Here is a 26,464-nt window from a genome sequence, read left to right on the forward strand (position 1 = left end):
TCATAGCTAATATGTGGTAGTGTTGTCTACTGCATCTATTTTTTTGTATTTTGTGAGACTAGTTATACTAATGTCTACATTGTTAGTCAGTGGGCAAATTGCAAGTTACAAGGTATTGAAAGCTGACAATCGAAGCTGAGATTTTGACCATTTATTATTTAAAAAAACAATCGAAAACTAACGGAATGCTTAAAAATAAACAGAGCCATCGTAAAGCTATCTTTTAGAGACATTTTTTAACATTGTAGCCAACTGTCAGATCAGATTGGTCTCACTGAGAGCCTCTAAAGACAAAAAACCGTGAGAACTCAGTTTTAAGAACCTTTTTTTATTTATTTATTTACATTTATATATATGCACAAATTTCTCCGATTTAATAAAAAAAACTAAACATCTGCACACTCGACTTCCCCTCGAAGATCCCTAGTTGTTTTTGGCCAAAAGGAGTAAATATATTGCCCTGATTTTATAGATGGTTTATACAATTCCCTGTTTTGCGTTGTATCATGCGGGTTATCGGGAAGAGTAAAAGTGTTTTGAATAACACCAGAACTCAACACTTTGCAATATAGTTTTATTCGCAAACTATAAATCTATGTTGCTCATTAGGTGATCTCCTTGGCTAGCCAACTACACGAGCTAAAGTATGCAAGCTTACATGATCGACAATTGCACTCTTGAGCTTGCAACGAAATCATAATAGCTTGCAAGAAACCTATTAAGTTGTGTCAATATCTGATCACCTCAATTCAATGTAATTTATCGTCTCAAGCGATTGACATTTGAATACAAGCCTCAGCCAAATAAAAAAACTAAGGTTTCGTCATTTTCAATAAAGGTCTCGAAATCAAACATGTTACTGTCAAATAGTAACCACAATTCAAGGCTACGTGGCTGTGACTTGATTCATCACAAACTCGATTCACAGATGGCTGTTCTGATTGATAGTAGGTTGAAGTATAAATCTTGTTTGTTTTGTTCTAACTCAGTGGTTCCCAACTGATGGTCCACGGACCCCTAGGGGTCCACAGGAGGTTTCGAGGGGGTCCACAGGCTAGTGCCAGTATTGGTTTTTCTAGTTAGATATTTACAGCTATTCCTGTCAGTGGTTGGATCAATGATATAAAACTCTAAAAGGATAGATGACGGCTATCATATGGAATTGTGCTAGGCTAGATTTCAGGGCTAATGCAATTCCCACGAGGTGGTCGCGTTGTCTTGTTAGGTTTTTGGGTCTAGACTCTAGACTTTTATCACCTATGTGCGTCAATCGCTGGATAGTACCTGATTTCCGGTTAGTAGTACAAAACAACAAAACCTGTAACCAGCAAACACGTAATCATCTCTTTCCCTTTTCAATTTCAGTGATATACTAATATCCATGGAAAATAATACATTTCAACTTACTTATTTTTACCAATTTTCAGATTGGTATGGTCTTAGTATATGCTTAAATTTAAATATAATTTTCCCAAAATCACCCGAACAACGGCTTTTTTTCCTAGTTTTAATTAATATTTTTCCAACTATACTATAAAATGGCAAAATCTTTTGTCGTTGTCACATTGTTTGACTTGGCCAATAAGACGAGACAGTGGCAAAGCTGTTCAGTTTAGTTTTCAAGCTCAAAATCTAAATGTAAAACCAAATTTGGGTCATTTCACAATGGCGACTATTAATATCATAAATGCTTGCTAATGGCAGCTGACTGATCATAATTGTGACAATATTTGGCAACTATATTTATTTGACAACAAAATGAAACCAGCAGATCGGTAAAATAACCAAAGATGTTTATGAAGATAAAACCATTGAAGAATTTTGGCCTTCTTTTATTCATCCATATCCACAGACAGCCAAACACGCCCTTCGAACTCTGCTCCCATTTGTGTCTACATGCTTATGCAAGTCCGCTTTCTCCTCCAAAGGTTGTTCTCAAATCGAAACAACGAAACTGACTGGGACTTGAAGAGGACATGCGATGCGCTTTGTCAACCATTCCCCCAAAGATTGAGAATTTGGTGAAAAACAAGACGTACAATTCATCCCACTAACAAACTGAAAATTAACTGTCAAAGCAATTTAGTATAGCATTGCTTTATATAAGTAAACTAGCTGCATTACCCGCCTACAGTAACAGATTCACGGGCAGCATAAGGTGTATTGAGAGTTGGCTTTCATACTGTAAAACAACTCCAAATATGCAGTAACATCTGCCTCTCTCCTTCTCTCCCTCTTTCCCCTCTCTCCGTCTCTCCCCTCTCTCTCCCCCCTCTCCCTCTCTCCCCCCTCTCCCTCTTCTCCCTCTCTCTCTCCCCCTCTCTTTCTCCCACTCTCTCTCCCCCTCTCTCTCCCTCTTTCTCTCCCTTTCTCTCTCCTCGCTCTCCCTCTCTCTCCCCTTCTCTCCCTCCCTCTCTCTCCCCCTCTCTCCCCCCTTTCTCTCTCCCTCTCTCTTCCCTCTCCCTCTCTCTTCCTCTCTCTCTCCTCCTCGCTCTCTCCCTCTCTCTCCCCTTCTCTCTCCCTCTCTCCCCCCTCTCCCTCTCTCTCCCTTCCCCCCCCCCTCCTCTCTCTCCCTTTCTCTCTCTCTCTCCCTTAGTTCAACGCAACACTTGCGGATAGACAACATTTTTGGTTTTTCTGTCGGGCGTATGAAGAAACAGTTTTCGGCGTGTGCCTACTTTTGAGCAGGCGACGTATAGCTGGTCATGGCTGATGCAGGGTGACAGTAAGTCGATAGCAGCTGCTCTCTTTCTTTTCACAATAGCGTATCGCAACCCTCGGAGTACTCGTGAAAGTTCTGTAATAGTAAGTTACAGTAGGCCTACTCGTAGCTGGAAAAAAATTAGTAAGTCGGCTGCTGAAGGAAATGAACATGACCCACTATCACGAACAGCGGCAAATCCAACGTTATTAAGTAGTGGAGATGTGGCAATTCATATACAATACAACATCGTATAAGAAACACTTACCTTTTTGATGTGGAAATTTAGTAGGTGAGAAACGCGTTTTTCCAGTGGCTCTAAGAAACAAACGTTTACGTGACCTTCTCGGTACATGTTGGCAGTAAATATCAATTGCATGTAAATAACTACTCGTTAATTTATTTTATTTAATAAATAGTACATTTGTATAGATGTATAGACACCTTTGTATAGGCCGCAGAACTCAGAAAGGCGCTTTTTAACACGGCAGAAAATTTGCTGTTTAAAAAGCGTGCTAACCGGGGATTTCGGTTAATGCGCCCGAGCGGTGAAAGAAAAACAACAGAATCGCCACACCTTTATATAAGCCGCTTGGCTCAAATCGTCAGAGAAAAGTAGCGGCTAATAGTCCCTATTACGAAATTACGATATTTAGTATTCATATTAGTTCGGTTGGCTTCGTTCGAACGAATGGAAAAAGAAAGACCGCTCTATAATTTATTTACTGTTACTACACATATTAATTCAGTTTGCTTCGTACGACCGAAATTCGTACGACGATAAAAGGAAAGACCGCTCTATAAGGCGGACACTCAATCAAACAGACAGACAACGATTGCCGTTTATATAGTAGATAGAGAACAGCGTTTTTCTAGTGGTTGCAAGAAACAAATGTTCACATGACCTTCCCGGTACACGTTGGCAGTAAATATTAATTAGATGTAATTTACTACTCATTAATTTATTTAAAGAGTAGTAAATTTTATTTAATTCACTACTAATATTTACTACTAATTTAATTTTACTACTTACTCATATTAATTAAGTTTGCTTCGTACGATCGAATCTATTACAATCTTGCCACAATCAATACTCACAGAGGATCTATTCTTCAGCCCTGAACCCTGGTATATAGTACATATCAATCAATTTATCTTTGTATAAGCTATCCTGCATTACTTATTTGAAGTCATCCTCTCATGTAAATTTTCTTTTAACTTTTACACAAATAATCTCAAACTAAATATGAATTGTTCACTACTATCTTGCATTCAGGATTCTTCTACAGCTTTCGTTTTATTGGATAATATGCCTGCAAATAGAGGCTTTTTGTTATTTTGTTATCAGCAAAATAAAAGATTACTAACTAACGATCGAATCGAAAAAAAAGACCGCCATATAATTTATTTATACTGCTCATATTTGGGAGTTATTGGTGACTCAATATATCGAGAAGACAACTCATACTATTAGCATATCAGTATTTATCGTCCATCCCTACGATGAATAGCAGGTTACGTATTATAATAGAGGCGTGTACTAACCGGAGATTCCCGTTAATGCGCCCTAGCGGTGAAAAAAAAACACAAAATAGACACGCCCTTATATAAAAGTAGCGGCTAATAGTCGGAAAAGTACGGTACTCTATACCGCGGACACTCAATCACACACACAACGATTGCCGTTTATATAGTAGATAAATAGAAACATGTCAAATCTATTGACTCCTATATTATTCTAATTTATAATGTATGCCAATTTACAATACATTGTTATAAACACCATATAATATGATGTTTATAAAAGGGTCCATTACTTTTATATAAAGAGTTCAGGGGGTCCATGGCTCCAAGGTAGTTGGGAACCACTGTTCTAACTATAAACTGTCTTACATTTGCTAACCACGCTAAAGGCTGTGATGATGGCAAAGGATGTCACTAGCTTCTGCCATTTGTTTTTCAGAAATCAGCTTGAACTATGGAGGAAAGTGACGAGTCAAAACCATCCAAAGGTATGTGCTTATTGAGTTGTGCTGCCATATTTGATTAGTTCTCTTTTAGTTTTAATAGTCGGAAAATTTAACCTACTGATGAACTCTTGCCAGTAGCCTGAGTTCTAAAACCCTTTAGATACAGTGGAAGTTGTTAAGGCTCTACGCAAAAAACATTACATGTACTATTATTGAAACAGCTACCTCCAGTGGTTTTTATGTATTATAATGGCTTCAAAACTTCTTTAAAGGTTTAAACTTTAAGCTTTAAACTTAAAGGTTGAATTGCACCAAAATTCACATTACAGTTATTTGGTATCAAAAGATTCACCATGTTTTACTCTGTTGCGTTGTAGGTGCAATATATGTGGAAATGTGATTACAAGCTCTTAAAAACTAAAAAACAAACAGTTAATCGCAGCCACACGAGACCGCCGTAGTTTGGATTCTCTTACCAAAACGGCTCGAATGTGACGTAGTTGTGGGAGATGGCTTCTGTTTACACTTTCATGCAACCTTATTCGTCGAAATATTTTCACAAATATACTTCATGCATTCAATAAAGCCATGTCTATTGTTCTTATGCGTCTGTTTTATCGTCATTGTAATGCTGTCACTTTTAGCAGTGATATATTTTAACTTACCGTAAAAATTCGTTTAATTTTTTAACCTTACCTCGAAGGAGTACATATCATTGTTTGATAATCATGACGAGCCTGTTGTTCACCTGTGATAATCGAAAAGTGCTGCAGAAATTATTTGCGAAGTATTGGGTCACATGATCAGATTACGACTTGACGATTAGACCAAACCGAAACAAAACTGTAAAGTAGAGAGCATCTATATTTGATACGGGGTCTTCGGTAAAACCCGAAGTGTTTGTCATAAACTTGTGCTACGGTAAGTTTTATATTGAGCTTTTTGTTGGCCTTTCAATTCACGTGAGAACATTACGTGACAAGACAATAACCGAACTAATGATGACGTCAGAGAAATAAATAGATTCCAATCTACGGCGGCTTTTCGTTTTTAAGCTTTTAAGAGCTTGTAATCACATTTCCACATATTTGGCACCTATAACACAACAGAGTAAGACATGGTGAATCTTTTGATACCAAATAACTGTAATGTGAATTTTGTTGCAAGTCAACCTTTGAGGGAAAGCATTATTGCAAACTAACTGGAGTTATCTAATTCAGTAAGTTCCACAGTTACAATGGTTGCGATGATTAAAGTGTTGTGAAAATATTACTAGAATCTACTTGTTCTTTATAATTTACTTGCTCTCACGCAAGTTGTGACCTACAAGTGGCAGTTTGTAACATAATTACTGTTTCCATACAGCGATATTGTAGTTAACCCAGTCAGCCAGTGCAGATGTGCTAAGATGGGCCGGCAAGCAAATTGGGTTTTCATAGGGCGCTATAGCAAAGTGAGGGTTGTGCAATGTCGGTTGTGAGAAGACCTATGCGAACACTCAAATACACCACTGTTGGTTATTAAGGTCGTTTCCATGGCGAAGCGATGGCACATCGCACGGGTGTTTGGCTTCCAAACCGCAACATCAATTCATTGCAAAATCAGAGCGACTCTGCTGTTTTTGTGATGTCATTGCAGCACCATATGATGATGCGCTGGTTCTCTATCGTTGTATGGAAACTCACTAAATAAATAACCAATATTCCATTGTCTGTTGAATTGGATTACATGGCATAAAAATATTTATATCTAGTGATAAATGATTCAGGACACCTGTTCATATGCAACGCTCAACAGTTGAAATATTTCATAACTAGTAGACAAACTCACTTGTTGCCCTTCTGCTAGTAGTCTGCACGAGTACCTGACATCCATACCTTTATTCTATGTTTATTTATGTTAAACTAGTTTCAGATTTATCTCTCCTTCTGTCCTTTGTTTAGTAGTACCTTCAAATGCTGTCGACTGCGCATTTATAATCCTGCCTATACAGTACTTCATATAGGTGCACACAAAACACAATTGTGAAACTATAATGTTTTCATATTTATATTTTACTTGTGCCGTCTTTGAAATATTTAGAAAAATATTATGAACTAAAAACAGATATGAGCGATATTGACATCGGCTGACTGTTATTCATTTTAATAGCTGTCTAGTCTAGCACTGATAGTTGGCAGTGGTCATTAGACTTAAATTTCTTCTCGATGCTGGGTGTGAGTTTTAGTTTTGCGTTTGATGTAGTGGTTAGCCCTAGATCATGCCTCCAAATTGTGTTAGTTTTGTGTTTGATGTAGTGGTTAGTCCTAGATCATGTAGTGGTTAGCCCTAGATCATGCCTCCAAATAGTGTTAGTTTTGTGTTTGATGTAGTGGTTAGTCCTAGATCATGTAGTGGTTAGCCCTAGATCATGCCTCCAAATTGTGTTAGTTTTGTGTTTGATGTAGTGGTTAGTCCTAGATCATGCCTCCAAATAGTGTTAGTTTTGTGTTTGATGTAGTGGTTAGCCCTAAATCATGTAGTGGTTAGCCCTAGATCATGCCTCCAAATTGTGTTAGTTTTGTGTTTGATGTAGTGGTTAGCCCTAGATCATGTAGTGGTTAGCCCTAGATCATGTAGTGGTTAGCCCTAGATCATGTAGTGGTTAGCCCTAGATCATGTAGTGGTTAGCCCTAGATCATGTAGTGGTTAGCCCTAGATCATGTAGTGGTTAGCCCTAGATCATGCCTCCAAATAGTGTTAGTTTTGTGTTTGATGTAGTGGTTAGCCCTAGATCATGTAGTGGTTAGCTCTAGATCATGTAGTGGTTAGCTCTAGATCATGCCTCCAAATAAACCAAGTGCAAGTAGAAATGCTACTTTTTTCATTTCACACAAAACTCAGAGAAAAGATGTCGGAGCGTAACTTGCTATAGAAATGGTAATACATTTCATGGCACAGACTGCTTTATTAATCAAATGTTTATTAGATATTTGCTGTCTCTCAATAAAGCATTTAATGTGTGAACTAGTGAAGAAAGGTTCTGAAAAGCTGTTTTCTAGTTTTGGTTTTCATTTAAATTATTTACATGATTTGTAATGGACAAGTTCTTTCAGGAAGTTAAACAAATTGCGATTTGAACAGCCTTCCCGAAAACTTAGGTATGACAACAGCGCATCAATGATTGTTTTTCATGCCATGTTTGTTTCAGTAGAGAAATGAAAATGGAATTATTATTTTGGTTGGCTAGTAGATAGTCAGGTAGACAACTATCATGACAGTCATTGGCATTTGTTATTGACTAGCTCTACTATTCATGTGCTAATGTGGTAAGTGATTACTGATGATTAAATGAACTTGATGCCATGGCAAAATGTATAAACCCCACTGCTGTCACACATTAATCTTTTTTTCTTTTGCTGATATGAAAAAGATATGTTCAGCTCAATGAATTTTGCTGCCAAGCTGAATTCATGTTCAGAGAAGTTGACCGTGTTAAAATACGATTCAATGCTGAGTATAAGTTTAGTGGGTTGTCTTCAATTGGAAGCCAAAAATACAGGCAACAAATGTTTCAACCATTATGTTTTAAGTTTTTGTGTTTTGATAAGTTTTTAGTATAGTAATTAAAATTATTATATTTCCTTGAGCTTTTTCATTATCTATCAGGATGCTTTCGGTTTTCCTACTGGTATGTGTGATGTAATAAAAAACATATACGTGGCCGAATGACAATTCAGTTTGTCCTATAAGTAGCAACTTTGTATTATCTTTTGCATTCCGTTATCATGTGAAACAGATATGGCATATATACTATATTAATCATGCATGAATAAGTCCAATAACAACATTTTTAGCAGGACTAAACACGATTTACATACATAGAGAGCTGTTTATGAGCATCTCAGGGGATGTCTTTTATTCAGCACTGACAAACATGCGTTTATCCATTGTCACCTTTCCTGACTCTGTTATCGTCCAAAGGGCTATGCGGAATGTAATCTGAATACCTTTTTTCATGTGTACCCCATAGTGTACCAGCACCTATACAGAATGTGAGGTGTACCCCTCATATAGGTGCTATTTGTGATGTTATTCTGTCAAGAGATGATAACACACATGTATTTTCACAGGATCTCGTTGAGTATGACTTGAAGGATAACAAGACTAGTCTGACTCAAGGAATTCTAATCTACAATCAGGCTAGGTAGGGATACCTCTTTGGATACTTCTTTGAATGTAGTTTGTTAAGACTAAATACCTGGGTCTATGTGTCGGAGAGGCCAAATGTTCTCTGGGTGCAAGTTAACTCTATGGATAGGTATGGTTCATATTCATCTATGATGATAGACTATTTGTAACTTCGTAACGCAATAAATCTCTAAGTTTTGAGGTATATTGAGTTTTTAATATTGTCCTCACATAATTTCAAATAATTAATTTCTTGTTCAAAACTATAACAATATTAAATTGCTTACTGTATATTTTAAGATTTTCAAAAGGAAAACACATTAGCAAACTACAACTATTACGTGGTAGAATAATACACAGTTAGAAATTCGAAGCTTCACCAAAGTAAGCTCACTAGATTGGACTGAATTATTTGCACCTACATAATCCCAATGTTCTAAACTTGTGTTGCAATGACAATAATCGAACAGTTTTAAATATTTTTGAAGTTGATATGTTTTTAGTATCTGTTTTTGGTTAAGCGGTTTTTACCTCGACTTCACTGTAACTTACTGTCAGCCTTTTAAAAACTTTTTTCAAACTGATTCGAGGAAAAAGAGTGAGCGAAGCTGGTCTCAACAGCTTTTCGTAGGCTCGCGTCTCAAAGATTCGTCGCATCTCAAATGAGAAACGTGCTAACAAATCAACTCGTATCGAGTTTCTCGTATGTTAGAGCAAGCGTTTCTAGAGGTATGACGATATCTCTGTTGTATAATGTATATATACTAGTACCCTTGCAGTCTCATGTGCTGTGAGAGCTGTGTGGTCTGCTGATGAAACACAGAGAATAAGTATGTGCACAATTATTCAAAACTACCGAAAGGTGGTCGATTGCTCTGGGTGTTGCAATGTCAGTCTACCAAGCTGACTTTCACTTGTTGGTCTCGTTGACAGCAATCTTTTATCCTTACTTCTAGCTCTGGCTTTGGACAAACGGATGAACAGACAGACACCACCCTTACGATATTAACGATGTTCTAGTTTTACTTTATTTTAGACATATACAATATTTCTTACTTTTTTTGCAGCATTTTTTCTAGCCGTTCTGTCTAGAAAGAGTGACAAAATTTATTTCAATCAATATTGAAGGTGTGCGCTCCTCTTAACTTGATGTAAAACTACCGTAATCCTGAATCCTAAACTGCGCAGAAGTGGTAAGGCTTAAGAGAGAAGTTGTCAACACAAACTAGTAATACTGCGGTTACTGTCCAGTCTTTCGATTACTAATTTTAGTTTTTTTCATATTTGCATATTAATATTTTGTAATACTGTTTCAGGCATTGAAGGATACATCTATAAAGGCAAACTCAGAATAGTGTTTTGTTTAAGATGCTTCCTTTTGCGCACAAGTTCTCTTTAAATACCAGATCTTTGTGTTGCCATGGAGACTCAGCCTGTCTCTTACTTTAAGACCCTCGCTGTAGGAGTGAAGAGTCGCTGAAGGAGCTCAAGAAAAAGAAGTACGGAGGTGACAGACTCAAGTGTATCGTGGAACTCTCCGAGATTCTGGTTGGTGCTTCAACTTCCGTTTACCCTCTTATCTATTGGTCAACACATTGCTAATTTATATAATAGAACAGCTTTATAGAAGTTTTTGTGTCTTTGACAGTCATTTAAATTTTCCACCTTTTCATCTTTTATAAGTAGTCAAATGATTCTGCAATAGTTTTTATCTTTTCATCCGCTACCTATGGGTATACGAAATACAACTATTCAGCAAACAGCATCTGTGACCTAAAGGTGTCTTTATGTGACATCATGTTTTCGGTTGTCTATGAGGGCTGTCAGTATTGCAAAATGCAAATGTTTCAAAACTTTTAGAAGTTGCAGAAAACTTAATGTCAGTGTTCTAGAAATAGAAGGGATCTAATAATTGAAGACCTCAACGGAAGAACGATCAATGTCACAATTGTTCAAAATTGAGATATAGCCATTTTAAAGTTTACAAACTTTCTTTGGAAAGAATTACCACTTCTATCATAGAAACCCTTTAGTTATTGGTTAATAAGGATGTTACCTGGGAATGTGATCAACAAAGAAGCGGTAGACATAACTTGGGGTGGCACAACATGGCCTGAGTTAACACCACTACTAACACGGTCATTGATCGACTTACTTTGGAAATCATTGACAACTCTCTACGCATTATGTTTTATTAGGTGATCATGTTACAATGTTATAGTATTCTTATTCTAAATGCTATATTGCAGTAAAATACGGGGTTTCTACTAGTGCTGGGCACGAGTATTTCTTGGTCAACGGGTTTAGACCCACCTCCTTCTGTTCGGGTTTTTCGAGTATCGGGTAGCTAGTAGTGCTAGGCTCGGGTATTTCTTTGCCTACGGGTTTTTTCGGATATCGGGTTTGTTGATATGGATTTTATGTTGAAATTTTCTAAACAGATATATCTTCAAATTTACAAAGCAATGATATTTCTTTTCAATTTATTTATCATTTTTTACAGTTTTTATCGACTGAAATTCGTACTCGCAGCGTTAACAGGTGGATTGTTAAACAGTCAAGATAGTCTGGGGCTTCAGGGCATTTTCGTGTCAACAGGTGGCAGAAGATAGGGTCTATGGTATTTTAATACTTAAGCATGTTCTATGTACCTCTCTGACTTTTTGTAGATGGTGCTCCAAATCTCACAAAAAACTTTACATTATCGGCTTTTTCCGTTAGTAAGGCTTGTTGGCTTAGTAAAACTTGGTTATAATGAATTATGTAATCCATAATAGCTAGCTGTGGTAATCAATTAGCTGTGGCAATCAAACAGAATTATTAAATTTTCACTGCTTCTACCAACGCTGATGGCTGTTTCTAACAAGGCGACAGCGGAAACAAACTAAGGACCTATGTGTTATCGGTGATAGCGAACACGCGCCGCGCCGTATTAAAAAAGGCATAGATTTGTTTACGAAGCCGATTTGGCTAATTGCTCAAATAAAATTTGATGTAAGTATTTCTTCTCACCTTTGAATGACAAGTAATCACTGCTTGACTACAATATTTCTAGTAGGTATAGTAAATAAGGTATGATATGTTTTATTCTATCTATTAAATTAAAGACTCGTTAAACCCCATTGTCATGCCTCCTTAGCAAAAATGACACAGAAATGCCCTGTGGTCCCAGACTAAGAGTGCAGGGTGCAATAGACCAAGTTTTTGTTAACACTACCGGATGGATCCGTGTACCAAAACCCGAACTTGAAAGTCGAAACCCGAACTCGAAGGACCGGAATACCCGAAATCTCTATTACCCGATACTCGAGAGAAGATAAACCCGCGAGTTCAACGAGTATTACTACCCGTGCCCAGCACTAGTTTCTACCGTCCAAATTTTAACCAAACAAATATGAACAGGTCACAATAGTACAACAACAACCTTTTTTACTGTGATCTAGAAAAACTGCAATATTTTGTTTTGCATTACACTACACGCTTTTGCACACACTTCTTTTTTGCTTATTGGTACTCTTCGGATATTTCCTTTCACTCTCACTGCCTCTGTCTATTGTATCAAGTTATTAACCCTTTCACTGCCATCTATGTACAAATTTAGCTATCATCCTACTGTTAGTCATTTCGCCGAAAATTGCGGATTTTGCTTCATGATATGTATACAATTTTTTTTAACTTGAACCTTTTTCTACATTTTTATTATATATTTTATTTTTGCACACTTGTTAACAAATAGAGCTATAAAAATTCAATTTATCTACACTTTGTGCATTGTTAAAGCTATGTGAAGCTACGATCGCCACGAAGCTAAAGCGATACTCAACAATGTTCTTTATTCCTACACAACTATTAATTTCACCACCATTGAAGTCAGTGCTGCTACTTGAATCGTCTGTGTAATCACAAAAATCTGAATCTGAATTAGCAATAATGTCATCAACATACGTAATTATCTGTTTACTAACACGGGCAGCACTTAAAAAACTTACACAAAAATGTTCGTTTTCATATTGGAAATTGTCAAACAAAAATTTGAAATTGCTTCATTATTTTAGGGTAATTTTATAGAGAAAGTTGACATATTCAGCATAAGTGATTCCGCATAAGTTTTCTAATTTGAGAGGTACTTACGAAAGCCATAATAACACTAAATAGTTTGAACGTCCAAAAGAAAAAACGATCGTTATAAGTTGGAAATTCCCAAACATATATGCGTTACTATTGGCTGAAAGTAATCACATGACTGGAAAATGATTGTTGTTGCTGGGTAGCCGTTGGACATTGATCGTTTTTGCAAAGAGCTAGTTTATTTTATGCAGGAATATCTCTGGACCTTGATCATTTTTGCTGAAACTTTGTCGCAGAGACTAAACTTTGTGGCCAGAACTATTAAGAGAAGATAAGTCTAGAATTTTGAGAAAATGTGACATTGATCGTTCTTCCGTTGAGGTCTTCAATTGTATTTGCAGAATCTATTGTAGGAGATGCCCACTTCAACTTGACTGAAAAGCTATAACAATTATAATTGCCATGTTTTTTGCAGCTTTTGACCTCATTTTGGAGCCTTATAATAGGCCTTTTATAAAAGTGAAAGGCTTGCAATAATGTATCCTTTAATGGCATGTCATTATAAAATGCACCAATTTCCTTTAGCGATATTTTTATCTTGTATTGTTGACATATTCTGTAAGTTGTACGCTGCGTTGAATTGGTGAAACATTATTTTTATTCATAAGTGCAAACAGGAAACGTTGTATCTAGACATTTGATTAGAATCTAGAAATGACTATTTCAAGTAAGTACTAAACTGCATACTCTAGGTAAAACACAAAACAGTTTGAAGCGCTTCCTGTAGGGGACCCTTCACCTTGAAACTCTGTATGGAAGATTTAAGGTTTCATAACATTGTGTTAGACGAGTAACTTGCCTGATGTACTAGCCTTAACCATGATTGTAGAAATATTGGCTTTTTCTGTCATATTGCATCATTGGACCAGCTTTATTATGCATCTGTGCTGGTAACCTGAGTACAAGTTTTTCAATATAACAAGTGTCTATTTTGCCTCAGTAGCAGACAACTCCAATGCTGGTGATTACGAATCACTGTAGCCAAGCTGTAGATGTGTCCCATCACTTGTGTTAGTGTTAAGCGCAGAACCTTGCCTTCTCTATGATTAACGAAAACACAGATAGCTGTGGCTAGTTATAGTTCTAAGCAGTTCTTTGCCTTCAGATCACTTATTCTTACAGGCGGTTTGCCCATCAAACAGTGCCCTTATGACAGTGTTCTCCGGTATTGATAATGACATTTTAATTTAGAGTTGTCTTCTACCTCATTTATGAACTTCCACAAAAAATGTTGTTCGAATGATGTGGAACTTTATGAAAGCATTTTATGGCTCATCATTCTTACTTATAAATCATAGTGAAAGCTAGTAATCCTTAATGATTTATTTATTTATAATAGAAATTACTATCAGTTTTTAAAAAAATAAAAAAGTGAGTAAATTTTCTCACCTTATCAAGGTGAGAAAATTCACAGCTTTGATAAGCTCAGTAGTTGCTCACATTCATCTAAATTCATGTCTTTGCTAAACCATGACCTGTAAAGATTGGTCGGTTAGATAACAAAAACGTAACGAAACCGTCTAACCTGCTGCTTATTGTCATTTGCAGGACCTGAATGAGCTGTCAAGCGAGAAGGTTTTCACTGCCTGGCTAATAAACGAGTACAGAGACACTCCTGATAGTCTCAAGTCTTGTCTAAGTGATGAGCGTTGCAGGTGAGTGTTATTTCATTTTTTCATTTGACGTTATGAACAGTGCTATGTAAACAGTACTGCAGGTGGTTGTAATTTCTTTTTCATGTGTACCCACTAGGTATAGATTAATGCAGCTACATATCATTCCTTTCCTTATGGCGACTCACTGTCAAAAGCTGCCGGGTATATCATGGCTTTTCCTGCAAGTACTTCTTTCATACCGCATGCTACAGCCAATACAATTAATTTATCGTAAACAGTTACTGGGTGACACATACCGCAGGTGCAAGCTATTTCATTCTCTGCTTGTGTGGTTATCAGTTGTTTGGTCTGCTGGTGAGCATGTGAGTATGAGATTTAGAAACATCTTTAAATGTGAGAAGACAGTCCCAAGACATCTTCAAAACTAATTCAATCTAATATTTGCTAAAATTGTAATTTGTAGATAGAAGTATTCCTGCAAGGGTATGCTCTATGTTGTCTAATTTAATTCACACCCCAAAAACTTATATACTCAAAGTAATTACTCAGCATAGAAACAAATGTATTATATAAAATTTGCAGAAATTCAACGCAAAGTAAAACCTAATTTATCTGTGGAAAATTTAAATTAATAAAGTAACAATCAATGCAAATAGATTTTTATTTGGTATTATGCTATAGAAACACTCAAAAGAAAGAGCACCATTGGCCATGCAGAATTTACTCCTATGCTAGTGATAGAGATGTGGCTAGTGATAGAGATGTGGCTAGTGATAGAGCTGTGGCTAGTGATAGAGATGTAGCTAGTGATAGAGATATAGCTAGTGATAGAGAGATAGCTAGTGATAGAGATGTAGCTAGTGATAGAGATATAGCTAGTGATAGAGAGATAGCTAGTGATAGAGATGTGGCTAGTGATAGAGATATAGCTAGTGATAGAGATGTAGCTAGTGATAGAGATATAGCTAGTGATAGAGATGTGGCTAGTGATAGAGATATAGCTAGTGATAGATAGTTGGCTAGTGATAGAGATGTAGCTAGTGATAGAGATATAGCTAGTGATAGAGATGTAGCTAGTGATAGAGATGTGGCTAGTGATAGAGATATAGCTAGTGATAGAGATATAGCTAGTGATAAAGATATAGCTAGTGATAGAGATGTGGCTAGTGATAGAGATATAGCTAGTGATAGAGATATAGCTAGTGATAGAGATATAACTAGTGATAGAGATGTGGCTAGTGATAGAGATGTAGCTAGTGATAGAGATGTGGCTAGTGATAGAGATATAGCTAGTGATAGAGATGTAGCTAGTGATAGAGATATAGCTAGTGATAGAGATGTAGCTAGTGATAGAGATGTGGCTAGTGATAGAGATATAGCTAGTGATAGAGATGTAGCTAGTGATAGAGATATAGCTAGTGATAGAGATGTAGCTAGTGATAGAGATGTAGCTAGTGATAGAGATATAGCTAGTGATAGAGAGATAGCTAGTGATAGAGATGTGGCTAGTGATAGAGATATAGCTAGTGATAGAGATGTAGCTAGTGATAGAGATATAGCTAGTGATAGAGATGTGGCTAGTGATAGAGATATAGCTAGTGATAGAGAGTTGGCTAGTGATAGAGATGTAGCTAGTGATAGAGATATAGCTAGTGATAGAGATGTAGCTAGTGATAGAGATGTGGCTAGTGATAGAGATATAGCTAGTGATAGAGATATAGCTAGTGATAAAGATATAGCTAGTGATAGAGATGTGGCTAGTGATAGAGATATAGCTAGTGATAGAGATATAGCTAGTGATAGAGATATAACTAGTGATAGAGATGTGGCTAGTGATAGAGATGTAGCTAGTGATAGAGATGTGGCTAGTGATAGAGATATAGCTAGTGATAGAGATGTAGCTAGTGATAGAGATATAGCTAGTGATAGAGATGTAGCTAGTGATAGAGATATAGCTAGTGATAGAGATGTAGCTAGTGATAGAGATGTGGCTAGTGATAGAGATATAGCTAGTGATAGAGATGTAGCTAGTGATAGAGATATAGCTAGTGATAGAGATGTAGCTAGTGATAGAGATGTAGCTAGTGATAGAGATATAGCTAGTGATAGAGAGATAGCTAGTGATAGAGATGTGGCTAGTGATAGAGATATAGCTAGTGATAGAGATGTAGCTAGTGATAGAGATATAGCTAGTGATAGAGATGTGGCTAGTGATAGAGATATAGCTAGTGATAGAGAGTTGGCTAGTGATAGAGATGTAGCTAGTGATAGAGATATAGCTAGTGATAGAGATGTAGCTAGTGATAGAGATGTGGCTAGTGATAGAGATATAGCTAGTGATAGAGATATAGCTAGTGATAAAGATATAGCTAGTGATAGAGATGTGGCTAGTGATAGAGATATAGCTAGTGATAGAGATATAGCTAGTGATAGAGATATAACTAGTGATAGAGATGTGGCTAGTGATAGAGATGTAGCTAGTGATAGAGATGTGGCTAGTGATAGAGATATAGCTAGTGATAGAGATGTAGCTAGTGATAGAGATATAGCTAGTGATAGAGATGTAGCTAGTGATAGAGATGTGGCTAGTGATAGAGATATAGCTAGTGATAGAGATGTAGCTAGTGATAGAGATATAGCTAGTGATAGAGATGTAGCTACTGATAGAGATGTGGCTAGTGATAGAGATATAGCTAGTGATAGAGATATAGCTAGTGATAGAGAGATAGCTAGTGATAGAGATGTGGCTAGTGATAGAGATGTGGCTGGTGATAGAGATGTAGCTAGTGATATAGATGTGGCTAGTGAGAGAGATATAGCTAGTGATAGAGATATAGCTAGTGATAGAGGTGGCTAGTGATAGAGATGTGGCTAGTGATAGAGATGTAGCTAGTGATAGAGATGTGGCTAGTGATAGAGATATAGCTAGTGAGAGAGATATAGCTTGTGATAGAGATATAGCTAGTGATAGAGATATAGCTAGTGAGAGAGATATAGCTTGTGATAGAGATATAGCTAGTGAGAGAGATATAGCTAGTGAGAGAGATATAGCTAGTGATAGAAATGTGGCTAGTGATAGAGATGTGGCTAGTGATAGAGATGTGGCTAGTGAGAGAGATATAGCTAGTGATAGAGGTGGCTAGTGATAGAGATGTGGCTAGTGATAGAGATGTAGCTAGTGATAGAGATGTGGCTAGTGATAGAGATATAGCTAGTGAGAGAGATATAGCTTGTGATAGAGATATAGCTAGTGATAGAGATATAGCTAGTGATAAAGATATAGCTAGTGAGAGAGATATAGCTTGTGATAGAGATATAGCTAGTGAGAGAGATATAGCTAGTGAGAGAGATATAGCTAGTGATAGAAATGTGGCTAGTGATAGAGATGTGGCTAGTGATAGAGATGTGGCTAGTGAGAGAGATATAGCTAGTGAGAGAGATATAGCTAGTGATAGAGCTGTGGCTAGTGATAGAGATGTGGCTAGTGATAGAGATATAGCTAGTGATAGAGATATAGCTAGTGATAGAGAGATAGCTAGTGATAGAGATATAGCTAGTCATAGAGTTACACCCGGTGTAATTTATTTTAATCTAAACTAAGCTATGTTTAAACTTGCTGGTTTGCTCATAGTTTCATTATTCATATAGTTTTATGTTTATTTGTAAGTCTCCCTAGCATCTTTTCATCCACTCATAGAGCTGCAGTCCTTAAAGAAACCGCGAATAGCATATCTTGGAAATTTCTTAAGATGCAGACTTCAATATTATACTAGGGTTTTATGTCCCATGTTGGAATATTCATTTGTTGGAGCACTTGTAAGTGCTGGTTTGTCAGTTCCTGTTAGCACCAATATGGTAACACATACTTACTGCGTGACCATTGCTTTGCGGGCTTGCTCACGAGATGGGAATTCCCACAAAGTAGAAACTATATTTTTCTGAAGTACGAGCGGTAATTTTAACACTTCATGAAACTTAAAGGTTGACTTGCAACAAAATTCACATTACATTTGTTTGGTATCAAAAGGTTCACCATGTCTTATTCTGCTGTTTTGTACGTGCGAAATATGTGGAAATGTGATTACAACCTCTTAAAAGCTCAAAAACAAACAGTTAATCGCAGCCATCACGAAAACGCGGTTGGAGTCCCTCTCCAAAGCGACTCAAATGAGACGTAGTGGAACACGATGTGCTTCTGTTTACACTTCCATGCAACTGTAGTCGTCGAAATATTTTCACAAATATACTTCACGCGTTCAATAAAACCATGTCTATTGTCCTTTTGCGTCTATTTCATTATCATTGCAATGCTGTTACTTTCATCACTGATATCTCAAAACCTAGCCTAAAATTTTGTTTGATTTTTTAACCTTAGCTCGAAGGAGTGCATATCATCTTCTGATAATTATGATGAGCCTGTTGGTCACCTGTGATAGTCGAAAAATGCTGCAGAAATTGTTCGCTACATTTGGCAAGATGTATTGGTCACATGATCAGATTACGACTAGATGATTAGACCAAGCTGAGACGAAACTGTAAAGTAGCGAGTGTCTACATTCGATAATGACTTTCCGGTAGAACCCCAAGTGTTTGTCAAAAACTAGTGCTGTGAGACGTTTTATATTGAGCCTTTTATTGGCCTTTCATTTCCCATGATAACCTCACGTTTCAAAACAATAACCACGTCGAGTTGAGTACATCATCGAAATAAAGGGATTCCAACCTACGGCGTTTTCGTGTTGGCTGCAATTAACTGTTCGTTTTTGAACTTTTAAGAGCTTGTAATCACATTTCCACATATTTTTCACCTACAACACAGCAAAGTAAGACATGGTGAATCTTTTGATACCAAATAACTGTAATGTAAATTTTGTTGCAAGTCAACCTTTAAACTGAACTTGCAGTATTTACTATACACGTACTTGTCTTTGTACGAGCGACATACTTAGATATTACATTGTATATACAACTGTAGCGAAAATGCCACGAATCGAGATGACAGCAGGTTTTGCGGTGGTTTAAACTGAACTGATCGCATTCTGGTAGATATGACTGTTTATTTTACTGATAGCCAGAATAGACCGTGAAGTCTACAAAAATACATGTCACAATAAAACTACAGTGTAAAGCATAATAACATAAAACAAACATTATATAATTGACATGAAAGTCACATTAAACCAAAAGCATTCAATTTAGTCAAATAAAATACATCTAAGTATATAATAAAACTGACCTTTTGCCTCCAAAGGCCTGCTAGTATCTCACTTATAATTTTGTCACTTATTGATAATAAAACCTTTTGTGCTGGGTTACTTGCTGCCCACAGCACTAAAACTGCTACTGCGTGGCTAATCTGAAACTGGCGTATATATATGTAAAGGCAAATGTGAGTCAGCGAACAATGTCACCATTAAGGAAACCAGTGGAAGCCGTTTAAAAAAACCGTTTCCAGTGCGCGCAGCATGAGTATGTTTTAATAAGCAGTGTAATTATGGCATAACTGATACTTTAATGTGTTTCGGCAAGGTTAATGTGTTTCATGCGTGGCCCAGTGATGGCAGCAAACTATAGATATTACAATGAACTGTAATTTGTGAGTGCATAGGAAATGGTACTAGCTGACTTTACACTTCACAACAACACTGAAATCTGTAATAAATTGATGGGAACTGGACCGAGAAACATGACTGAGGTGAAAGCCAAAAAAGAAAAGTCAATGCTAAATATTATTGAAGGAATCAGTGCCAGGATCAAGGGCGGATCTACTGTGGTGCATATGGTGTTAATGCACCACCCTAAATATGACAAAAAAATAAAAAAAAGATTTAAAATCCATCAAGAATTGAGTGAATGACATTTCATTTCACTGAGAACTTGCTTTGGGAGGAAATGAACACAAATGGCCTAGTAGGGCTCGTTATAACGATCAAGTTTTAATAACCTTGACCTGAATTTGTTTAGCTTATAAACAGATGAGGGTGGTCCCAATAGACATCCCCAATTGATCCACAACTTTTTTGAAAGAAGTACTACAAGCAATTTTAAAAGCAAAATGTCTTAGAAGAAAGGCTAAAAACAAACTTTGGATCATTTCTTTCTACAACAAAACAACAATTCCAAAAGGTATGCCTTACTATGTATGTTTTATAAGAGCATCGTTGTGTAGCTAATACTACAAAACATTTTTCATAGTAGTTTGCAGAAATGATGGCTTATTTCTGCAAAGTCAAACCAAAATGGCTGTTGAGGTTTTGTGATTGATTTTGTTTTGATTTTATTGCGCAATTGTTTGTTAACTTTCTGTTTACATGTACTCTTGATATACATAGTATAATAAACATTATAAAACACCAATTTAATTAATCATATCTAATGTCAATTTTTACCTCTAAACTTGTTGTTCGCTGCAAACAAATAATTACACTTTTTTGAGCTCAAACACACCTCTCCTTCATTTTAAGATGCCTAAATTAAAAATAGATATATACATGTATGTGGACATGAGGAGGATATGTTATACATGTATGTGATCATGTGGAGGATATGTTATACATGTATGTGAACATGTGGATGATATGTTATACATGTATGTGAACATGAGGAGGGTAGTATGTTCATTGAACTCGTCAATACTAGCTTAAACAGCTACTAGAATCTGAAGACGTGTTATACATTTACTGCTCTGTCACAATTTCAGATATCACCTTTTGAGGCGTCTGGTCTCCTTCTACTTCACTGACAGGATATATTGTCACCTTACTCTCAAGCAGATGATAAGCCACGCCCACAATGATCAGCATCCATTCAAGGTAGGAATCTGTCATGCATCGCTAAAGCCCGGTTCCCATTTACATGTACGCCGCAAAGCACCGGTAACAGCACCGCAGGCTATTACGGTAAAATGGGAACCTACACGCCGCGGATCGCAGTGCACCGCTGGTGGATGCCGGCGGTCAGCGCAAGAGTATGCGCATGTTCAAATTTCGCAAACGGCCGCATGCACAACATTCCCGAAATGCACTGTACGGGTAAAGGTCACCATTATAGGAACGGCATGGCAAGCGAAAATTTTATTTGATTACGCAGTTATGTTTACGATATTATTAACGATGTGGCTTTTATGTGAACATTAAACTGCGCTGAGCACCGCAAGTGTTTTGCTGCGCGATATTACCGCCGGTGCTATGCTACGTATATGGGAACCAGGCTTTATAAATAAGGAACTCAGGTAATTTAGACCTTTAGCGTGTGGCTGGCAAACCTTCATTTATTAAGGTTCCTTTTTTTGCTCTTTTTTTAATACAGTAGACGCTCTTAGAACAAAAATAATCCTTTTCAGGGACATTTACGTTACAAGGATTTTACGTTAAACGAACAAAAAATTACCTGTAAATTGCCTAATCCGTTTTAGGATCTTTCTAAACTCACCCCTTTGGCCATACAATAAGGAAAAACTATACTTAACTTTTTAATCTGTTACTTGTACCGTAACTGCAGTATTATTGGTTTGCATTGACAACTTTTCTCTTTTTCATCACTTTCGCTCTTTTTCTGGTTCATGATTGCTGTAAATTAAAATTAAGTTTGGAGAGCACCCATTTTTGATGTCCATTCTCAACGATTTGTTCATTTTTGCAGACAGCAAGGTCTATTTGGCCAAGGGAAACTATTAACAAACATTTTATACCCTTACAATGAAGTAAAACAAAAAAATATTTTTATTATAATAAGATCGATGTTTATTTGTCTGTTGTCTATCTGTCTTCAGTGATCAAGGTTAGAATAAAAGATAGCTTTTGATGATACTCCAACTCGTGGCTTTCAGGTTGGTAGACCGACGCTGTAACATCTGCACTAATTGATTGCCTTTCTGAACAATTGCGCAGCTACTTGTTCTCTGTTTAACCAATGATATACAACCCAACCGGATAGGTTACGAGCATCATGTGGGCGGGGTTTAATGATCGAGCTCTCTTAGGATGAACCCGAACACGGCACCTGAACAAAGGAAAATACTAAATAAAGCTCCTTGTAAATTTACAAATATTATGAACAATGGTTGTTATTTTACTGATCTGTTGGTTTCATTTTGTTGCCAAATAAGTATAGTTGCCCAATATTGTCACTGTTACGATCAGTCAGTTGCCATGCACAAGCATTCGTGATATTAATAGTCGCCATTGTGAAATAGCCCAAATTTGGATTTATATTTAGATTTTGAGCATGAAAACTACACTGCACAGCTTTGCCTGTTGTTCCATCTTATTGGCCAGGTCAAACAATACGACAACGAAGAAAGACTCTGTTATTTTATATTAGGGCTGGCAAAATATTAATAAAAAACTAGAGAAAAAGGACATTGTTCGGGTGATTAAGGGTAAATTATATTTAACTTAAAGCATGTACTACGACACTAAAAATCTCAAAATTGATAAAAATAGGTGATTTGAAATGTTTTATTTTATGTGGATCTACTTTTTTGAATTTCATTGAATCTGTCACTGAACGTTTCTGATCCAATGCAAGAGTTTTGTTTACTCGTTTACCAGGTGATGGTATTACTACACATGAAAACACGTTATCGTGTTTTCATGTGTTACATTATGTTATCGTTACAGCTGTTATCGTGTCATTAGCTCATTCAGTCAGTAGGCTAGCCCTGTGGTTCACAATAGCAGACCTTGAATTGCTACAGTGTAGTGGTAATACCTAACCAAAAAATTGGATCCATGTAAAATAAAACATTTCCAATTACATATTTTTATCAATTGTGAGATTTTTAGTGTCGTAGTATATGCTTGAAGTTAAATATAATTTACCCTTAATCACCCGAACAATGTCCTTTTTCTCTAGTTTTTTATTAATATTTTGCCAGCCCTAATATAAAATAACAGAGTCTTTCTTCGTTGTCATATTGTTTGACCTGGCCAATAAGATGGGACAACAGGCAAAGCTGTGCAGTGTAGTTTTCATACTCTAAATATAAATCCAAATTTGGGCTATTTCACAATGGCGACTATTAATATCACGAATGCTTATGAATGGCAACTGACTGATCATAACAGTGACAATATTGGGCAACTATACTTATTTGGCAACAAAATGAGACCAACAGATCAGTAAAATAACCAGTATTGTTCATAATATTTGTAAATTTACAAGGTGCTTTATTTAGTATTTTCCTTTGTTTAGGTGCCGTGTTCGGGTTCATCCTAACAGAGCTCGATCATTAAGCCCTGCCCACATGATGCTTGTAACCTATCCGGTTGGGTTGTATATCATTGGTTTAACCGACACATCTGATGATCTATCATGGCGAACTAGAATGTCATGGAACTTGTTTATATAATAGAGATAACATTATACATACATCATTTTGTCTCACAAGTGTGGCAAGAGAAGATAAGTGACGCTTTGAGGCTAACTACAAGATTATCGTTATTCAAATCGAATTTGCAAACTTGCACCGATTTGATACCTTTTGCTATATAGAATTTTTTATGTAGTACAAAGCAAAAACTCTATATCATTTTTTTAAGTTATGTCAAATTTGTGTTATAGGAGTGTCTACTGTACTAGTTATTAATGGTTCACATGATGAACACTTGTAGGCTTGATGAATGACATGGCATACACCAATCAAACATAACCAACTGGCTTGTTGTAGTTAGTCAACTGTTAACATAACCTACTGGCTTGTTTTAGTTAGTCAACGATTAACATAATCTACTGGCTTGTTTCAGCAAGTCAGCTGTTAACATAACCTGCTGGCTTGTTTTAGGGTTAGATATTAACGCCTACTAATTAAGCTGCCAACATAACATGCAACTTAGTTTTAGTATATAAATGTTTTAAAATCTAAAAGAAACCTCACCAACATCTTATCAACCGTGTTTGAGCGAACTATGAAAGAGAACCTGTAGGTTTTTACTTTCATAAATTGGTTTTTGGCGCTATTCAACCTGCTGGCCAGGAGAAGGAATTTCTTTGACCTATGTATTTACTGGCGAACAACCACTTCTTTGAATGCCATGTGCTACAAATCAACATTTACATCGGTAGCCTCAAGTATCAGCTGCTAGCGTTGCTGCTATACTGGTGTACATCATAGATGCTTAAAAAGTATTCCTAGCTTTTGTCAAATGGCATCTCGGTAAGGCTGTTGTACTCTATCACTTTTACAATATTTTCTATCACCTTAAATAAACATGCTAATGTATTGTGTAACTTTATATTATATTAGGGTTTTTATATTATACGAGCAATAAGCCCAGCGATGCCCAGCATTTCTTCCATTTTCAATCAGATAGATCCCAGACGGATGTTTAAACCTTTCGCTGGGGAAACGACCAAAATGTCGTTTACCGGTCGCATGGGGAAACGACATTTATGTCGCTTTCGGTAGACGTTTATAAAGCTGTCACCTAGTAACGTTAAACAAAGATATGAACACTAGTAAGTTTTAAATATCATCAACAAGATATTAGTCGATGATTTACAATATGAAACAATTATCTGAGAGGCGTTGCTTTGTGCTAAAAGCTAAACAAATCGCGCTTCCTTGGAAAAGAATAAAAGTTGGAAAAACCAGTCAACATCGGCTCGACTTTCAAAACGGTAAAATATAAGATTATTTGATCCTGCGATTGTTAGTGATTTTTTGTCTGATCAGAATGAAAAATAATTCAAATAATAGAAGTGATGTATACTTTTTGAACTTTTAATATACTTCGAATATACAGAGAAAAACGATCATTATGGTAGCTCGCACGGCTATGTTATAGGTTTGACTCTACCGAAAAAAATACTTTTTGAACTTTTAATATACTTCGAATATACAGAGAAAAACGATCGTTATGGTAGCTCGCACGGCTACGTTATAGGTTTGACTCTACCGAAAAAAATGCTTCCAAACATTTCATACAGGGACATTTGCACATGGTTGTATTTTTTTGTAGTAGTAGATATGTAAATGAATGTTTATGTACAAAAGATTTTGTTCATAGAAATAAATTTAAGATTTGAGCAATGCATGTTCATAAAATATCGATTTTATTGAAATTGAAAAATAAATTACACGACTTTCGGGTGTTTTTGCCGGGCTTTTACCCGGTCAAAGGGTTAAGAGGCTGGTTATCAGGAACCAAGAGTTTTAAAACTAATTATTTTTAGGGAACTGAAGGAACGAACATAGCGTATACCATAAAACCTTTATTTGAGTGACACCTTTATTTAAGCACTACCTCTAATAGAACACCTCTATTATTAATATAGGAAGAGCTAAAAAATACAGGGCCACCATTTAATTGAACACCACTATTTGCTTTTACATTCTTCATGCATTATCTTTAAGAACCCATAGTAGGAAGAAATCAAAAGAAAAAATTTCACCAAAATAGTACTAATAATGACTCGGGTTACATCAATGATAACCAATTATTCCGTTGTATTTGTAGTGTTTCCATGGTTTCAATGTCTGATTAAATTCATCATCACAATTATCAGAATTACATTCTGATTTGAAGTCATTGAAATCTAAATCCGATCGATTATATTCAAGTTCATCCATAATGTGGTTTACAGCCTGATCTGAAGGCTTTAAAATGTTTTGATGAGAATACTTTCCAGTAACACCATACAACGTATTAGCAGCCAGAATTAGGACATTTCGAAGTCCCTTATCCAACTTCTAAGCTTTTTAGTTTTTCCTTAAAACTTTGGAAGCAACGCTATCGAAATAAGTAATAACTGTATCAGGCTAATAGGTTTTATTCAAAGTAGTTCCTTGCTTAACTTTGTCTAATACTTTGATGTATATGAAAAACAGTTGAGCAAAAATGGTGAGGCTGATGGCATTAAAGTTGCTCTTCCCGGAG

At 36.4% G+C, this 26,464-nt stretch overlaps 1 protein-coding gene across 1 annotated transcript in view; it reads left to right on the plus strand.

Annotated features, from left to right (window-relative positions):
* Positions 1 to 4,679: 4,679 nt before the first annotated feature.
* LOC137398228 (nucleoporin NUP188-like) overlaps positions 4,680 to 26,464 on the plus strand; it is a 101,179-nt gene continuing 79,394 nt past the window's right edge. The window contains exons 1-5 of the mRNA XM_068084335.1: positions 4,680 to 4,713; positions 8,728 to 8,857; positions 10,305 to 10,389; positions 14,518 to 14,624; positions 21,286 to 21,397. Coding sequence (XP_067940436.1) covers positions 4,680 to 4,713; positions 8,728 to 8,857; positions 10,305 to 10,389; positions 14,518 to 14,624; positions 21,286 to 21,397 — 468 coding nt within the window. The remainder of the gene's footprint in view (positions 4,714 to 8,727; positions 8,858 to 10,304; positions 10,390 to 14,517; positions 14,625 to 21,285; positions 21,398 to 26,464) is intronic.

The sequence above is a fragment of the Watersipora subatra genome, chromosome 6, assembly GCF_963576615.1.
Source record: "Watersipora subatra chromosome 6, tzWatSuba1.1, whole genome shotgun sequence".
Lineage (NCBI taxonomy): Eukaryota > Metazoa > Bryozoa > Gymnolaemata > Cheilostomatida > Watersiporidae > Watersipora > Watersipora subatra.